Source organism: Ambystoma mexicanum, chromosome 10, assembly GCF_040938575.1.
Source record: "Ambystoma mexicanum isolate Mex_15411 chromosome 10, UKY_AmexF1_1, whole genome shotgun sequence".
Taxonomy (NCBI): domain Eukaryota; kingdom Metazoa; phylum Chordata; class Amphibia; order Caudata; family Ambystomatidae; genus Ambystoma; species Ambystoma mexicanum.
Genome location: NC_090932.1, coordinates 848,416,755 through 848,436,056, shown reverse-complemented (window position 1 = coordinate 848,436,056; position 19,302 = coordinate 848,416,755). Strand labels below are relative to the sequence as shown.

Below are 19,302 nucleotides of genomic sequence, written 5' to 3'. Positions count from 1 at the left end.
GTCTGTCCTGGGGAATGATTTCCAGGCCAGGCTGCCTGCAACACTACAAGTTAAGTTGCTTACCGGCAGCGACAGCGGTGGCCGTCCAGGGAGCCCGGTCGGAGTTGGCTTCTAACACCTCTGCTCTGTCAGGATCCATCCCAAGACAAAATGAAGGTGGCAGTGTGGCACGCACGCACCATGCGCCCTTCACCCCACCCATACTGAAATGTCATTGGCTGGCAAACAGCCAATCACATTTCTGTTGCTATGCGCCCTTGTCCCCTGACTAACTGAAAGCAGCACTGAAATGATCAGATCCACTGCGCTGTTTGCGCACATGATATTAATGCTGGCGGGGCCACCCCTCTATCGCCCCGCCAGCCTCCTAGTTGATGGGGTTACGTAGAGTGCGTGGAGCTACGAACTCCACACACTTTACTGCAGAAAGAATCTGCGTAAAAAGGGACGCGCCCCTGTGGCAACCGGCCCATGATGAATATGCAGGCAAGGCACTGAAGCGCACACACAGTCAGCGAGTGTGGGTGCTGGCATATATATATATATATATATTTTTTTTTGTTTTGCTCACTGTCACGAAATGCAGCAGAACAGATTCAGATCAGAACTTCTTTTGAATCTGTTCTGCTGCACACATAACAACTTAAGTTGTTTGAACACTCTTCCCTGGGGAGCGTCCTGGATGGGGGGGCGGCGCCCCCCCGCCCAATGAAAGCGGCCGCCACTGCCCTGCACTGCTGGGGGGTGGGGGTGGTGGGAGCCAGGAGTGGGAGCCTGGTGGAGGGTGCCCCTGGTGGCTGGGGGTGGTGGTAGACATGAGTGGGGGCCTGGTAGAGGCTGCCCCTGCACTGCTGGGAGGGTGGGGGTAATAGGGAGACATGAGTGGGGGCCTGGTGGAGGCTGCCCCTGGTGGCTGGGGGTGGGGGTGGTGGGAGACATGGGTGCGGGCCTGGTGGAGGCTGCCCCTGGTGGCTGGGGCGTGGGGGTGGTGGGAGACATGGGTGCGGGCCTGGTGGAGGCTGCCCCTGGTGGCTAGGGGGTGGGGGTGGTGGTAGACATGAGTGGGGGCCTGGTGGAGGCTGCCCCTGCACTGCTGGGGGTGGGGGTAATAGGGGACATGGGTGGGGGCCTGGTGGAGGCTGCCCCTGCCCTGCTGGGGGGTGGGGGTGATGGGAGACATGAGTGGGGCCCTGGTGGAGGCTGCCCCTGCACTGCTGGTGGGTGGGGCTAATAGGGGACATGAGTGGGGGCCTGGTGGAGACTGCCCCTGGTGGCTGGGGGGTGGTGGTAGACATGAGTGGGGGCCTGGTGGAGGCTGCCCCTGGTGGCTGGGGGTGCTGGGAGACAGGAGTGGGGGCCTGGTGGAGGCTGCCCCTGCACTGCTGCGGGTGGTGGGAGACATGACTGGGGGCCTGGTGGAGGCTGCCCCTGGTGGCTGGGGGTGGTGGGAGACATGCATTGTTGATCAGTAGTGCAAGGTGACATGTGGGTTGGCTGGGGGGCATGCCCATGGTGGATGGGCTGCCTGCGGGACATGAGCAGGGGTGCAGGGTAGTCCCCCGTGGTGTGGGCTGCCTGCATGGGCCGTGGAGGTTGTAGAGCGAACACCTGGGAGGACCCACACGGACAATTCACGTGTAGTACTCCCCAGAACCCCTGAAATACACGTACCCTGCTGAAATTGCGTGTGGAACTTCCCGCGCACCCCTGAAATACATGTACCCTGCTGAAATCGCATGTGGAACTTCCCCCGCACCCCTGGAATACACGTACCCTGCTCGCACGAGGCCAATCGCGTGTGGAACTTCCCGCGCACCCCTGAAATACACGTACCCTGCTGGAATCGCGTGTGATACTTCCCGCGCACCCCTGAAATCCATGTACCCTGCTGGAATCGCATGTGATACTTCCCGCGCACCCCTGAAATACACGTACCCTGCTGATTTTGCGTGATACTTCCTGCGCACCACTAATGCACACGTACACAGGACAATCGCGTGTGGAACTTCCCGCGAACCACTGAAATACACGTTCCCCGCTTGGGGTTTGCTGTTTGCCAGCCCTGTGAACTGGTCCAAGGTTAGCACAGCCCTTTGCGATTATTTGGGGATTTTGAAGGCTTTTCCTTGCGCGAGGGCGTTCTTGGGGGCGTAACTGGCGCTGCTGCAGGGTCGCTGCGCCACGCTGCGGCACGGCTGGTTTTGGATGCGAAAATCCATGAATACGCTGTGCGCGGAAATCGATTTTAGCGCACGCGGCAGGCGCAGACATTCGCACGGGCACGCTGTGCACCAGTCGCATGCGCCACTTTTGTGCGAATTTCTATGAATTACCCTGAAAGTGTTTTGACGGTTTCACTGGAGAAGGAACATTCTTCTTTCAAGCAAGGGACAGTTTTCAATTTTAATGAATGCATGACTTCCGGCAACTAACTCACTTTGTAAAGCTTAATGAGTGAGTGATTTGTGTTTTACGCTCAGACAAGAATGTTTATATATGTTAAAACGGTTGATGAAAGATTATATTCTCGGTGTCAAATTGCGACAGGAATTGTGGAATATCTGCGATAATGTTATACTTTAAAACAAGAGAAAAGAAAGACATGCGATTAACACCTAAAGAGATTTGCAGTTTAAAATGAGATATTCTTGTGCTTTACTTAAAATGCATGTAGTCATCAACTCGCTTTCAGGATGGAACAGCGAGGTGTTTTCCGTTTGTAGGGGGAGAAGAGTTGACAAGTCTACTGTCATGCTTTAGGTTGAACTGCCGCTGTCTGCGGTCCGACTTCAGGAAGGGAGACAGATGAGCCTGTGCACTACCTCACCAGCCCAACACGCAGACCTCCCGGTGCCCCCCCGCCTGCCTCCTCCTGCTCTCCCAGGAAGATATCCGCCCCGAACTACTCCTCCGAACCCTGCACGCATAACATGCTTATCCAGCGCTGACAGGCAACGGTTGAAACCAATGGGAGAGCGTGCCTGACCCCGGAGGGCGGGTCTCTCCCGGGAGCCAGCCCAACCGGCGCGACCCTGGGAGGCACTTCCTCCAGGACCCCGGCCACTGGAGGTGACACGTAAGTGGAGGACCGGGAAAGGTAGCGGCTCCACAGGGCCTGGGGGATACCGAGGGAGCGGCGGCCCCGCGGGACATGTCGCTGTCCCACTAGGGCAAAGTGGCTAGCGGGCGTCGCTGCTAACTGGAAGGCAGCTGTGGAGGGGAATGCCCACGCTGGAGCGGCGCCTGCTGGTCTAAGGCGCACGGGGCTCCACTTGTAGGGTCCGCCCGGGGGAGCAAAGTTCCGTTGCATATCGCTGGCCCGTGCCATGACTCCAGCTGCGCGAGCCTGAGCCCCGCCGCCCGGTGCCAGCCTTATGCGAGAGAACATGGGGAACGGGTTCTGCTCCCGCAGGCAGCGCAGGGTCTTCCAGGTCCTGCTGCTCCTCACGGTGGCGATGGGCTTCATCTACGGGGCAATGCTCTACGACGACTTTCGGAACCAGCTCAAGAAGGCGGAGGCGGTGGCGGCCAAGCATCAGCAGCACCAGGAGTCGCTCTCGGCCCAGCTGCAAGGTATGTGAGCTACTGCTGCCCTGCACCAGGCACCCGTCCTCTCTTCTGCACAGGCGGTACCGCAGTGGTATCCTGGGGCTGTGAGAGTTCCGTGCCCGTCACAGCAGGGGTGTTGACATGCATGCGTGCATGCAGCCCATTGAGTGCAACGGCGGCCTTTAGTAGATTTGTTGCTATTTCCCAAATTCTGCAATGTCTCCTTTATAAAATTATATCTAAAAAAAACAAGTATCCCTCTTTTGCCTGAAAACGCTCTCCTGTAGTTATGTCATTCCTGTAGGCTTCAGTGTGTTTTGGAGTACGCGTATTGTCTGTGTCACTGTCGCAGCACTATTTTATTTTAAACAAAAGTGCAAGCTGATAACGTGTGCGCATGCCATAGACTTGCGAGTAACCTGAAATATCGAATTATTTCAGGGGCCTTTGCAATCTTTCATTCTTTGTCCTACCGATGTCAGTATAATGATTGACAGTCACGGCGGTGTTGATGTGATATAAGCGCTGCGAACTTGCAAGGACTTTGTAGCTAGCACTATGTTTAAGAAGTTATTCTTGTTCTAATGCGCAAGTTAAGCCCCACCCCTTTATGGAAACCCCCCAGGAGGCTGTGTTCCTGTTAGCAAGGTGTGGCTTGGATTCAGCATGGGCACCGTTTCGCAGTGAAAGGATTGATTTCCCTGCTGGAAATTGCCAGCGTAGAAGCAGAATGCGCTTGTGTTCGTGTTCTGCAGCCTGGAGCTGGTACCTGAACTTTAAACAGACACGGCATTGTTTCGCCCCCTCCTCTCGAGGGACTTCGGGGGCAGAAGAGGGCGGGCGTGTGTTGGGTGTGCAATTTGTGCCATGTCCCTGGTGTTTGAAGAGCACAATGCACCCTGGCCTGGGATCAGACGGGAGGCGTCTCTCCTTTTACTTGTGGCTCCGGGCGAGGGAAAGTCAGCAGGCACTTGAATGGAAATTACAGCACATGGATCCGAAAGTACCTGCCCAGAGGCCAGGTATTGTCACAGGAATCTTTAACACAGCACCGGTTCCTCCAGCTGCCTGATCCTCGTCTCCTATGTGGATTCATGTAGTGTTTACGTTATCCATGACCAATCCGACCACCTAAGGGGGACAAATAATCAGTGGAGCCAAGAGACAGTGACTGTTCCACAATGATATAATTTACCCAGTGGGGTAAGAACTTAGGGGGGGTTTTGGGGGCTTATTTGGGGGTGTGGCCTAAAGAAGAGCATGTAAAAATGAACTGGGGTGGCCTCGTCTACATAACTAAGCGCATACAGCAAAACTACTGGTAAAACCAAAAAGTGTGGTCCTGTGCAAATCATTTAATTGAACCGTTGAAGGTGAGGCTTTTTAAAAAGAGAGAAAGCTGACTGCTTTTAATAGAAAATACAAGCAGTCCTTGCATTTGGGGAGGGGGGGCCTACCAACAACTTTATACTCAGGGGGCTCGACATAAAAAAGTTTGTATACCATTGCCCTTACTCAATGCGGCCAGGGCATGGTTGCAGAGCCCAGCGCCTGCACGTGGTTGTGCTGCCGACAGGATAAGGTGAAAGATGTGGTCTACGAAAGCGCACTTCCGGGGGCCCTCATATCCCCCCACCCCAACAAGCAAACAGAAAAGTTTACAAATGGTTCTGTTTTTAAATGCAGCCACATGTCTAACTACGCCCACGTTTTCCTCTCGTCCTTTTTTTTTTTCTCCTGCCATCTTGTTGCATCGCTCGCCCCATTTGCACCGCCACTTGTCGATTTGCATTCCTATGCCCCAGTCCCCGTGCTGTACAAAGTACGGCACGATGGAGGGCCTGGGGGGTTAGGCGCGGGGTGGGGGAAACAAACGGCGTGAAATACAAGGGGAGGGGCAGCCAAGCGGCGCCCCCACCCTCGGCGTTGCCAAAGGAAGCACAACACAAATGGGGGAAAGGTGCGAGGAAAAAGCAGCAGGGGGGCAGGAGGAAGTCCGGCTCCTCAGAGGTACAACAAAGGGGCAAGGGGGTATAAGCACCACAACGAAAAGCAGGAAAGACACAACCAGGTAAGGAGCTCACCTCATTCGGGTAAGCTCCCAGGGCCTGGAAAAGGGGGAGAAGGAAATGTTTTGCCACCCAACCCACCCAGCAAAAAACGGCAAGAAGAGGATAAAGAACAAGGAACAGGAACGCCGAGTACTTTCTTCGGTACATGGTAGAAGAAAGTCGTAGGCAGCGGCACGTGTCCAGGAACGGATGCCCCACGGTAACTAAGACTAGCCAAGGAGAAGGCTGGGCATCTACATCCCCTGGACACGAAGTGCCCAAAAGCGAGTTGGTGTTATTGTTGGTTGTTATGATTATTGTTTGGTGTTATTTTCTGTAGAAAATAAACAAGCCTACGGCCTATAATTTTTCCACGAACAAAAAACCTGTCTGTACTGTTATTTCTCTATTCTGAGTACTAGGAACAAGAGCAAAGGGGAGCCCACACTACTCAGCCCATGCCCTGATGGCTTTTGGGCTAGCTCTTTAATGACTTACAGCTATCTCTCACCATTCCCACCCACCCAACACCGCCTTCCACCTGCATCTTCACCACTCTACTGTGGCGTATTTATGTGCCCAAATGCACGTCCCTGCGCCAACAGCTGGTGCTAATGCCCTTCTCAGAGGGCTGACCAGTCCTGGTAATCGCTTACCTCCCATTGACTATACCTTTTCTTGGCTTGGACCATAACTTGCGGACAACGGGCCGTTACTAGGGAGTGCAGCCATAAGAGAAACACATTACCACCAACTTTTGAGCCCTGTCATGGGGTTAATGGGCCAAACATGAACACCCTTTTGTCTCCACTCCTGTTGTGCTTGTTACTCTCATACCTACGCTGTAAAAGGCACAACAGGGAGTGGGGACAAAAGGGTGTTAATGGTGGGGACGCTGTGCGTTTCCTGATCTGTGACTGACAGAAGTGCAGGGCAGCCACAGCTTTGCGCAAACTATTTTGTTGCTGAAGCTCTGACTGCCCTGCACTTCTGTCAGTCATAGCTGCCTGACTTGATGACGGCAGGCTCCTCTCCCGCCGCGGCCGTGGCGGGACAATGACCCACCGTCAAGTGGTGGGACCGGAGGGCCCCGACAGGGCCCCGGCTCAGCCTCACTTTTTGGAGACAGGCCCCAGCCCACTTAAAGTACTGTGATTGCCCAATGATGACTCAAGCGTTTAAGTGTTGGCAATAAAAGGCAGTGGTTTTTATTGTACATAACACCATTGTAAAAAAGGTATGTTTGTAAAGTATAACAAAATCACGGTTTATAGTGAAAATTTCAAAACCAATAATGTCGAAAGTCATTTTTTCTAAAAAAAAAAAAAGGTGAAAAAATGTCGCATTTAATTTTTTTTTTGTTTTACCCATTTTTTTTATCCCGAACCCCAAAATAAATATATAATTAAGAAAAACGGAATTTAACATTTTTTTTCGACATTTTTTGGAAAAAATGACTGACCACCCAAAATCACACATAATAAACAAATGTACACTTTTGGGCACGAGGTCCAGGGTTGTGTCGCTGGCCCGTGCCGCCATCTTGTTCTCACAACATCGTGGTCCACATACTTTGCCCTGCTTTCTCTTTCTTCTCCCTTCTTTTCTCAGGTGGGTGGGATATGGGAAAAGAAAGTCTTCTGCATCTGCAGAATGACTATGGTGCTCTGTCCGGAGTACCAAAGCAACTGATTCACTCTAGTGCCCTCTTATTTATTTATTTTTTTTTTATTCTCCTGGTTTTGCCCTCAGCCATACATGTTTGTGGGGGCTTTTGTGGTCTCACCTTGCTGTGCCTCTTTGTTCTGCTACTTTCCCTCCTCCTGCCTTTCCTGTCTGAGGGTGCGGCACTTGCTAGTGCCTTGGCACCCTGGTGTGTTGTCCTTATCCTGCAGATGCAAACAAGCAAAAGGCAGAGGGAAGCGCAGGGCTTTGTGGCCTCATGTTGTTCATGCTGTGTGTAGCAGCATGTTATGTCCCTCTGTCACCTTGACCCTCTGATTACTCGCCTGCGCTTTTTAGCTGCGGGGGAGCCCCCTCCACAGCACTGGCCAGAGTTAACGCATAAAGTGTTGCAAATCTTCCACATGAGATGCACACTATTCAGGGGCAGCTCATAATGGGCAATGGAGCACCGACCCACCATCCATTACCGAGGAGCATAAAAGGAAGTTACAGTCATAGAGGGAGTCTGTAGCGGAGTCATGGGCGACTATAGGATTCCCCCCTCTTGCACATGGCCCATTGGAGATGCAGGCTGGGTTACTGCAGGGGAAAATGCCTATAGGGGTGCCTGCACGTTTAGTCGCACTCTGTCAGCGATTTGGTGGTGCTCTGGCTTCACTGCTCTTCTCAGGAAACTCTTCCCTCTTTCCTGGCTTCATTTTGCGCTGGACCTGGAGGGCCAACATGTCAGCATGATTGGTAACACCTGGAGCCCAGAGCTGGAGCAGATAAGAATATTTTTGTGCATGTATTTTGTGAGTAAAGTGTTGTGTCTCTAACATCTGAATGTTAATGTTAAAGGTATTTGTACCGTGCACCGTCACCAACGGAATTGGTCCCCAGGTGATCAGGTGGATCTGCAAACAAGAAGGCGGGCGGGGTTAATCGGGTGAAGAGGGAGTAGGAAAGTGAGAAAGGTGATGTCCTGTTGGCAGCTTCAGTTCAGTTTTCACCATGCACTGAGTTTGGGTGTGAATATCAGATCGATGTGAGTCCTTGCATGCTGTTTGTGCAAGTTATGTGTGGTTTGTTGCTGGAAGGTGGTTGTGTGGATTTTTGTATGAGTTAAGTATGAAAAAATGAGAGCTTTTGGGTTAGTGGGTTATATATCTTAGTCCCCATAATTCTTGTTCTATGTATCCGGTTGTACTATGGAGGAGGCATATTCTTTTGCTTTTTCTTTCCTGTCCTTCTAATTGTTAGGAGTGATTCTGTGGCAAGTTCCCAGCTGTGTTATTTCCGACCTTGGTGTACCAGGTTGAGACGTGCATTGTTCCACACTCTGGTATTGGTGCTGTATTTTTACAATCACCTGTTCCCTTCTTATCTATTTCCTGTTGGTGATCCATTGCTGCCTGTGTTTACTTTGTAGGCCAAGGTGTTATTGATATATCACCCTTACCATTCCATCCCAATCTCTCTGTGATCGTTGTTTGGTATGATTCTAGCTTATCTATCTTTCAATTAGTAAGTTGATATGCTGTAGATTGTTCTTCCCTTACTTTAGATGATGGGAGATAGGGACATTAGGTTTCCTCTCTCAGCATTGTTTGAGCTGTGTATGCTCCCCCCGTAGGCACTCTTTCTAGTTATGGGGCGACAAGACAAGATTCAAGGAGTTTTCTGAATAGGAGGTGATCTCTCTCGTTACATATGTTCTTTGGTAGCTCGTTCCTGGTTGTTGGCGCAAGGTGAGAGAAAGAGGATCCTCCAAATTTTCTTTTGTTGTATGGTTTTGGTGCCAATCGGATGTCGCTGCTGGATCGGAGTGGCCTTGTTGGGCTGTGTATGTTTATTTTTTCTCTTAGGGACTCTGCGCCTTGGCCCTGGATTACTCTTTGCGTTATGCACATTGATTTGAACTTGATTCGCTGTTTTATTGGTAGCCAGTGTAGCGTTTTCAGGGCTGGTGTGATGTGTTCTCTTCGAGGTAGTTTGAGGAGCAATCTGGCCGCTGCATTTTGTATGCGTTGGAGTTTTTTTAGAAGTCGTTCTGGCATGTCCAGCCATAGGATATTGGCGTAGTCTACTCTGGACATGACGAGGGCGATGACTTGAGTGTTTTGTTGGCGAATGACAGGAATGGTAGGATCCTTTTTACTGCTCGCAGGAGAAAGAAGCAGTTCTTGATTAGAGCATTTTCTTGCAGCTCTAGAGTGTTCATTGTCCATCAGGACTCCCAGGTTTTTTACAATCGACGATGGGGTTGGGTTGTATCAAGTTCTGTTGGCCAGGGGATGTAGTGGTTGTCTCCTCTGTGTTTTTTGTGAAGATCATCATTGTTTTTCCTGGGTTGAGTTTCAGGTAGTTCAAGTTCATCCAATTGTAGATTTCACAAAGACAGCTCTCTAATGTTGTGTTTTTCTTCTTGTGTGTCTTGTACTTTGTAGATTATGTGTGTGTCGTCAGCGTAGTTGTAATAGGTGAGGCCGTGTCTTTTATTGACCTTGATTAGTTGACAGGTAGATGTTGAATAATAGCGGGGAGAAGGATGATCCTTGTGTTACTCCGCATGAGGATTCTCTTGGTTTGGATTTGAAAGGTTTGATCCGTATGGGTTCTGTTTGTTAGGAAGGATTTGATCCATAGTAAGGCACAGTCGGTGATCTTTTTTTCTTCCAATCTCATGATGAGGATATAGTGGTTAACTGCGTGCATGCAACTATTGCAGTCAGTGTGGATGTGCATGTTAATGAGAAGCAGTATGTATGTTGTAATGGTGCACGTGTAAATGTGTATGAATGTAGGCAGGGGGCTGGAGCTGCACTGGGGCATCCAGCACAGACAGGTTTGACTTGTTTTCATATTGAGGGCACAGTATTTTACTGGCATTATGGGCAAAACAGTCATGGGTTTTATTACACTGGGGAGAGGCTACAGTGGAGAAGCCAGCATTAGCATGTTTTCTTACAGCAGCATAGCACTATGGGCAAAGCCAACATGGCATACATTGGTGCAGGCAATATGGCCATGGTTTTTTTTTTTTTTTTTTTTTTTTTTTTTTTTTTTTTTTTTTTACAGCGTAGTGGCTTTTTTGTACTGTTATTATCCGTGAAGCAAACTTAAGTATGTTCTTGTGTGGAAATACTGACATATTCGTTCACCTCCGCATGGATGTATTTGGGCGCATTAAGCATGACATGTTTATTATGCTGTATGTTTAGCGAGCAAAGGCAGCATGACATTTAGCTGGAAAATGTTCCTGCGCCATTTGTAACTTCCATTATTGCATTTTTTATTTTCATCGCTTACCCTTCAAAAATGCATCATTTTAACCATTTATGCACACATCCGCCCCCGATCGTCCCATGGTTGGTTCAGACTTCTGCGCTATGCTCGGTCACCCGTGCACCCTAATGAATTGTATGACCTAGTATGCTACAAATGTCTTTTTAGATGTGCCAAAATGTTCCCCTTCGACAAATTGCCAAATATATTGGCTTGGAGAGTAAAAAGTAGATGTTGTTGTAACACTAACGAATCTCTAGCCAATTTTCGAGCTCCACGCTTTCACCTGTTTACATAATGTACGCTGAATTCCATAGGATGCATGTTGTGCTTTATGCTACCGTTGTTCTAAGTTTACTCTAGTATATGCCATCCCGTGTCTTGCTGCTAACTTTCAATGTTTACCAACTGTCTGCAGCATGTGAAGTGAAGGTACACACCGCAGGAATGACTGCTTGCCAGTGCGAAACGTGTTTCTATGAACAAGTCCTTCATTTTTAAATCCCAGTCATCCCTGAGCTCACAATCCAAGGGATGGTGTTTTCCCTAACACACAGCGAACTACTGTTAGTACCGTTTACGCCGTAGATGCCTCCTGGCAAGAGCATTCTCACCTCTTCACAACATTTTTCCAAAAGGTTTTTATAGGTTTTTTATAGGGGCGTTTAGAAATCTGTGGGTGCTCTGACACAAGACTTGTTTGTTCTTTTTGCTTTCTTTTTTGTTGCTGTTTACGGTTCTCGAGGAGTTTTTTGTATATAGTGTCAATCTGTTGCCTTCTGATCATTTGACAGTACAGTGTTGGCTGAGGTAGTCTTTGACTGAGGATCTCGAGGACGGCTGCTGTTTCCTAGGGGGGTGATCGTGGCTGTGCTGCAGTCTGAGGTTGGCGAGTGCAGGAATGAGAACACGTCTTCAAACAGTTGTTTCTGCTATCTTTGTGCCTGAATGAGGCTCTTTACTATTAGAACGCCGAGGAAGGATGTTTTGGATGAGGCCTTTATGCAGTGCTTTTTCCACCTGGTTCAAGAAATGAAGCACTACACGTTGAGTTGTGTTTTTTTTTTTTTCCACATCCAGTGGCTTTCCTTCTTGGAGTGGCCAAGTACATGTTTGTTGTCATGGTCTGGAGGGTGCATAACAAGACTGCTCATTGGTGTGGATTATCAACTGGAAGTTCGGAGGACGATTGTTTGCCATTGGTCAAACAAGCGTACAGATACTTTGGCTCGTGCAGAACTCGCAAGTTTCCCAGTTGCGTGCTTGAGTAAGAGACTCGGTTCTGTTTTTGATCTAGGAATTCTGGGATCTGTACTCCAACATTGAAAATAGAAAACACAAAACTACAGGTTGCTGAATTTCAATGAAGAAAACAGGACTGGATGATTTTCTCACTCATCGAAAAAAGGCCCATTTGAGCGTGGTGCTGGGGTGATTTTAGTGTTTTATTATTTTTTTTTTCTTTAAAAAAATAATCTCGGGGCCTTCTTTCTACTACTGTCATGATTTTGGTGAGATAATGGAAGTTAAACTCTCTGCCAACTTCGACTATGAGCAGGTACACTTGAGTGTCGCACATGTCGCCCTTTTTTGCAGAGGGGATGCTGTTCTGATTTGAATGCTTTGGGCCTCATCAGAAGTTGAGCAGTGCAGTAAAAATACAGTGGTTATAGCATTACCGCTGGATTACGGCACCACCAAATCACGGGTTTGGGGGACATTTGGAGGTGAATGCTCTGACTTTTCACCCATTTTTGGTGCAATTACTGCTGCGGTAATTGCACTGAAAATGCCACATTGAGTCCTATGGACTCAAATAAAATGGGGATTTATACTACCACCGCCACTTGTGATCTGGCAGTAATACTGCTGGAGCAAGTAGCAGTAACAGTAATTGCACTGGGTGGTATTCCGGTGGATTTACGTCCGGAATATCGCTCAAATCCTGATGAGACTGTTTGTACCAGTCGGTGAGCAAATTTTCAAAAAAAAAAAACAGGAAAGGCCACCAACATAAAAAGTAGACCACAATTTGGCATACGTCTGTGAGCGGAGTGAAGCAGAGCGTTAATCACTGCATTCAGGCAGTCAGGCGGACAGGTGGCTGGTGACTGCAGAAACTAACAGGGTACTGTTTCAATATTGGCCAAGCCCAGTCTGGACAGAGTTGTTAAACCGGCTGTATTTATGGTAAAAGGCATATCGAGCGCAATAAGCCTTCCTCAAATTCTAACAAGCGTTTGACCAGTAGCAAGACATACAATAAGCAGTGTTGCAAATTCTGTAGGTTTGCTAACTAAAGTGACACTTGTGTAGCAAAGTTAGCTATTTAAGATACCCTTTCAATAAAAGCATTGTTTACCCTGAATTCCTCTCTCTCGTCACCCTCTTTGTTGACTGCACGTTTAAAGGGCCTATTGAAGAGAGAGTGCAATAATAATCATCTCCTTCACTCTTAAGTGCCAAACACCTGTGTGGGAGTGCTAGGCTAGATTTGTTTCTATTTCAAATAATTGAAAAATAGAAGTAATCTGGATCATACTTTTTTTTTTTTCGGCTAACTATATCCTCTTTGGCATAGATATATTCTGTTTGACAAAGACTTGTATGTGAAACTTTATTCAAAACAGTCATGCAATTCCATTCCTAACAATGTAAGTTGTTGCATAATGCAGAACTACAGTATTGCTTCTGTAAAACACTGCATTGTCTCAAAGGCTTACAGTTAAGTTTAAGTTGGTGCATCTAAATCTCAGTCAACTAGATTTTTTGTTGTTTGGGAAGATGCATCACATTGATGAGTGAAGACTTCTGAAAATGTACATGATCACATGGCCAACTTCTTTTAATGGCAAATCTAGTACTGTGACCAGCTGTTTGCAATTATCTGTGCAACTGGTGCTCAACACATGAGTGGTTTTATAACAGTTACCCTGAGCGTGAGATGGCAGCAAACTACAGTCTTCCACCTAGTTTGACCATTTACCTTCCTGCTAAGCCATCTACTCTGCTTTAGTCTCTTGCTTTTCTTCCTCTAACATAATGAATATGCAAGACTAACTAAATGTTTACGCAAAAGAATGATTATAAGTTCCATCCATACTGTACATCGACACACCTAGTGCAATACCACACACTGTAGTTAGCCTGCAGAGCTCACTGCTCTACGATTATGATTGCATAATATATATTAGCACCTGGGGGAGAGAGCTGGCCAACGGTTTTTAGAGCCTTTTTATGATCTGTATTTATTTGTGGCCATTCATGTTTTTAAAGCCACTCAGCCAGAGCTCGCACACTCACCCACTTGCATAGTACAGTAGATTTTATGAAGGGTGAGTACCATTTGCAGGGCATGTTTGAAAGTTTTATGTAACATTTCCTTTTTTTTTTTTTAATTTATTTTCTACAGTAAATGTCAACTTGGTTTCCCTGTGCACTGCTCAACTTCTGATGAGGCCCAAAGCATTTAAATCAGAACAGCATCCCCTCTGCAAAAAAGGGCGACATGTGCGACACTCAAGTGTACCTGCTCATAGTCGAAGTTGGCAGAGAGCTTAACTTCCATTATCTCACCAAAATCATGACAGTAGTAGAAAGAAGGCCCTGAGATTATTTTTTTAAAGAAAAAAAAAAAATAATAAAACACTAAAATCACTCCAGCACCACGCTCAAATGGGCCTTTTTTCGATGAGTGAGAAAATCATCCAGTCCTGTTTTCTTCATTGAAATTCAGCAACCTGTAGTTTTGTGTTTTCTATTTTCAATGCTGGAGTACAGATCCCAGAATTCCTAGATCAAAAACAGAACCGAGTCTCTTACTCAAGCACGCAACTGGGAAACTTGCGAGTTCTGCACGAGCCAAAGGGAAGCTGGGTTCTGGGTCGGAGCAGCATGGCAAACAAAGTGGGTTTGTGGTGACATGCAACATTTTGTGTGAACGTGCATTTGGATATTTTTTTTGTTGTTGTTGTCACCCGTTGCTATGGGTCGAGTGCATTTTTTTTTAGGTTGAGTAAGTGAACTAAATTACTTAACTTGCAGGTAATTCGCATGGCCTGATTCGTCTCTTACCTCAAAGGTGCACAAAAATGCTGTATTGATGCTCGTTTATGTTTTGGATCCAAATAACCTTTGATGACATTAAAAATATCAGTACACATTGCTAATCAAATGGGTGTGTTTGCTCATCAAGAAAATGTAGATTAGCAAACTCTGCTAATCAATTTTTGAAAAATAATGTATGCCTTGAGTAGGAACGTGGCTAGTAAAGTGCCTGATAAATTATGTGAAACGCCAAATACAAATGGTGTTAAGCAATATCAGACAATCGGGGTTAAAAGTCCTGTTTCAGATAGACGATTGAACAATGGTGGTAGTAGTGGCAGGGTGGAAAAGAAGGTGCGATATCATAAACAGATCCCCACCCCAGCTCCCAGGGACTCCCGGGAGTTGAGTAGTGCCTCGGTGTCAGCTGCGACCTACTCGGGTGAAACCTCGGGTGGTCATTGCAAGCTGGTCGGGGCTTTTGATCATGATTCTGCCACCTCGTGCTCTTTGACGCACATTGGTTCTGAGGATTAGTGTTTTCAGCATATTGACATGATTTCGGTTGTATCAATACTGGCGCCTGCCATTTTAAAAGAACTAGTGAAGAGAGTTTGCTTATTGTTGGATTTGCGTTAATCTATTTCACCAGCCGGGGACAGTAGGGAGGATCTTCCCCCTCCACCATATTACTCCAAAAGTGTCTGCAGTTTCTTCTCCGAATTTGCCTGATAAAACGCTGCACGTGGAAAAGGGATTTTATTTTGAGGAGTCTCCCTGTGGTGCCCAACATTTTGAGCATGCTTCTGGATCTTTAGCAAGATAGTGTTTGGTTCAAAACCTGGTTTCTAAACATGGTAACCAAACAATTGATGTTCTTTCCTTCCCAGTGTTATAACAAATTCTGAACACAACAGATAAGCGTCGGGACATTATGCACTGTGAAATATGGGAAGTACGTGTAGTCTTGGATTTGGTGGCAAACACTTATTTTCTTGAAAAGTTTGTCTTGGCTTGTGGTAAGTACTTAATTGAGAAAGGAAGGTTTGAAACAGTCTTGCAGTCATTGCTGTAGAAGGGGGCTGTGTAATACCTTGTGGGAGACTACCTTGAAGGGTTTTCAAACTACGATAGACCCAGGGCAGGATATGATGTGCTCAAGTGACCTACTGCTTCTTCTAAGAGCAGGTTGCTGGGGATATAGTAAATGTGCACTGTGAGGAGGGTGGGAATTGTATCTCCCCTGTAGAGAGAAGTGTGATTATGGGGGGGCCTGGTCTTTGTTCTCCTTGATGTGCATATTGTGTAGTCTGGGTGCTTACCTGTGGTGGAAGTGGATGACGTGCCGGAAAGTATGAATGACGGAGTGGGAAAAAAAAAGCCAAAAAATATGAATAACGCACTTTGGGCTAAAGGGTCCCGTAAGTTTCTTCATTCCCTGAAATTATGTACTGAGACAACCCTGGTAGAGGATGATGTTGTATCAGAGTTGGTGCCATTATCCAAAGTGTCTCCTCCTTGTTTAATTTCAACCTCTTATGGGGAACGGAATATTGGTTTACAGCTAGGACTGGTCGATACAATTTACACTAAATTGGCCTTAATTTCCAAACCAAGTTACCAATCAAAGGTAAAGACTCGATAATACGTTTTATTTCCAACCTAACCCCTCGATAATACGTTTTCTTTTCCAGCCTAAACCCTTACCAATCACTTCTGTGGATGAGAGTTTTAAGTTTTGAGTATTTATTCTGATGGTTCGGAGGGTGGATAGTCTAGTGGATCACATTAATAAGGACTCGAGTGGAGCCCCAAATAGGATACCGATAGCCAATCCAATGGTACCAGCGGAACAGAGGAGTTTAGCGCCGCTGCAACCTACAACACAAGTGTTTGTGCCTGTTTTGCACCAGAAATTGCTACTCCCAAATGATTTGCTGATCTTTCAAACACTGGAAGAAAAAAGAGCAAAGTATTGGGCTAAAGTGGATCAATCTGGGAGCACCGATCTAGTGGCTGCCAATCAAGAAGCCAAGAACAAATAACCCATGAAATTACTGAAATGGGATGACTTGGCCCCTGGGCAGCAACCGGTTTTAGGGAAAACCGGAGGGGCACCTTAAGGGGGAAAGCATTTCTTGTATAGTCCTTGAAAGAGCTTTTCCAGTTAAAGGTGTTTCCCCTTTTAAACCGGCATTAAGTTATTGCCTTATTCGGGGAAAATCCCAAGGCTGAACACTTACTACGAAAGATCTAGGCCAGGTGGAGTTCATCGATAATTGCCGGGTAAATGTAGTAAGACTGGAATTTTTCTTTGAATTGGTAAAAAACATCGTATTGTCAGAAGCCCCTGCCTTTAAACAACGGGGCTATATAACTTGTGATTAATTTGAGCCAGCAATGTTGGGTGTAAATAAACATAAAATGTAAAGCAATCCTGTATGAATCCCCCAGGAGCTGCTAGTCATCAAAGTCAAATTGTTAAATGGCTAATGGGCAGCGGGGTGACGAAAGATCTGTAACATATGATTGGCCTTTTATCCTAAATTCCCTCCATGGGCAAGGTATTGACAATTGAAGTACCTTTGTAAAACTTGTTTATTGGAACATGCAAGGATTTCAACGTCTTGTATCAAACTACGATATATGGTCATCCTGTGATATCATCTGTCTCCAAGAGACGTGGTTTCTCGATACCCCAGTGCTGAATGGTTTTGGAATTTGTTTTGAGCCTGCAAGAAGGAGTTGCAGAGGAAGTCCCCATAGTGGCTTGCGGTGTGCAGTACGGGTGGACTCTGGTATTACTATAGAAAGCCTGGCGCTTGGTAGGAGTGAAATCCTTAGGGTGAAACTAAAATGGTGGGATATGGTATGTTTGGAAGAAAAAAATGTCTATTATAATGTATACTACAATCCTTCCGCTATGGTCCTATGAGAGTTCCTACAAGCTATATTAGTGATATTCACGAAGTACTCATTAGAGTTAGATGTAAGCCTCATTCTAGTGGGAGATTTTAACAGCAAATGTTTAGACCCCGCCTGTTTAAAATATTGAAGGGGGCGAAATCCATTGCCCTTAGAGAGTTATTCTAACGATTTTAGATGAATGGGACATTTGTGTACTGAACAGTAATGTTTCAGGTGATACCCCGCCCCATTATACACGGTCAAGCGCATTAGCTAGATTAACGCTAGACTACGTGTGTGTGTGTGTGTGTCTGTCTCGAGTGAGATGGCAGGATCCTGTAGTAGGTTAGTTAGGGTTGCATATTAATAAGGCACCAAATGCAGTTGACCTTAGTATTGAAGTAGATAATATGCCATTATATGGAGTCCGTGCATGCTGTCTAGGTTTATTCCCATTATAATAAAGGGGTTTTTGCAGGTGGAACCCCATCAGATTTCGTGCCATATTTTCAACAGTTACTCAGAGGTCTAAGTCCGGGGAGGGCCCTAAATACAGGCTCTGGTAACCATGCATATACCCATAAATTCGTCTTACGCACATATGAAAATAAAAAGGGACCTAGGAGACACGTTCGGGCCGCTCAGACGAAAGGTTTGGCGGGTATCCTTCAGGTCAAAAAGTAAAACCTTCTCATGCAAACTGGCGTAAGGGGCAAATATTCTTGTTTATATCTGAGAAATTAGGAGTCAATGCTGTATTCAATAAGTGCAAGTAATGAGTCAGCATTTTGCCCCTTTTTATAATATCGAACTTTGTTCAAAATTCTATCCCAGCTCAATTAATAGCAGGCCCAGTATGGGAATCTTACTTTGCAAAGCTCTATGCTATCAACAACGGACTGAATATGGCACCAATCACCCAGGAGGCAACATCTAGTCTGGGGGCGTTGTGGGACATTTTGGATATCGAATTGTTTGATATCCAATGTGCTATTGTAAGGGCAAACGTGCGAAACGCATCAAACCCTGATGGGCTTTCGCATCAAACATTAAAATCAGATTCGACTTTATGGGCAAAAGTTTGATTTGACCTGTTTCAGAGCATCCAACACCCCCAAGCCACCCCTCCGGCTCCCCGACCATCATGGACGGATGCGACTGTTATAGTAATCTAGAAGAATGGGGACAGGTCTAGTGACTCAATGTGGCCTATGTCAGAGTTGCATGTTGGCCCAGTTCCTGTTTAATGCATATATCTCAGATTTGGAGGAGTGTTTATAAAATGTTGGTGCTAATTCTTTGAAGTTGGGTTCTCTTTCCGTCCACTATCCCTTGTATGAAGAGGATATGGTCCTTCGCGATTACATGCCAGTTGGATTGCAGTATTTTCAGAAACTAGATTTAGAGCTGAATATTGCCAAATCAAAGATTATGATTGTGAATCCTGTTAGAAAGACGAGGACAAAAAAACCTCCTTTGCTTGGAAAATTGGCTATTCTAAACTAGAGGGTGTTAAAAGTTTTAAATACCTGGAGGTTCAGATGATTGGCAAACAAGAGATCCGAAAGGTTGCCTTAAACAATGCTGCAGTGGCAGCGGCCACACAACTGCAAGCTATGGACAACATGTGGTCGTTTCTCGTTATATCCAGTACTTTCTATAATCTGATGATTGTACCAAGAGTTATATATGGTGCAGAGGCTCGGGTATGTGAGTTAGAATGGGGTAAATTTGAATCAATATTATGGCGTTCTATGAGTGCCACCAGGCATACCGGTGGTGGACATTTGACATG

General features: G+C 46.6%; 1 protein-coding gene across 5 annotated transcripts in view; it reads left to right on the top strand.

The window, feature by feature from the left end:
• Positions 1-3,041: 3,041 nt before the first annotated feature.
• Positions 3,042-19,302, top strand: part of GOLIM4 (golgi integral membrane protein 4) — a 508,200-nt gene continuing 491,939 nt past the window's right edge. For 3 of the 5 annotated variants that reach the window (XM_069618504.1, XM_069618501.1, XM_069618500.1), the window contains exon 1: positions 3,042-3,573. In XM_069618504.1, coding sequence (XP_069474605.1) covers positions 3,375-3,573 — 199 coding nt within the window. In that variant the 5' untranslated portion in view covers positions 3,042-3,374. The remainder of the gene's footprint in view (positions 3,574-19,302) is intronic. The other 2 variants (XM_069618502.1, XM_069618503.1) reach the window with 1 other exon arrangement.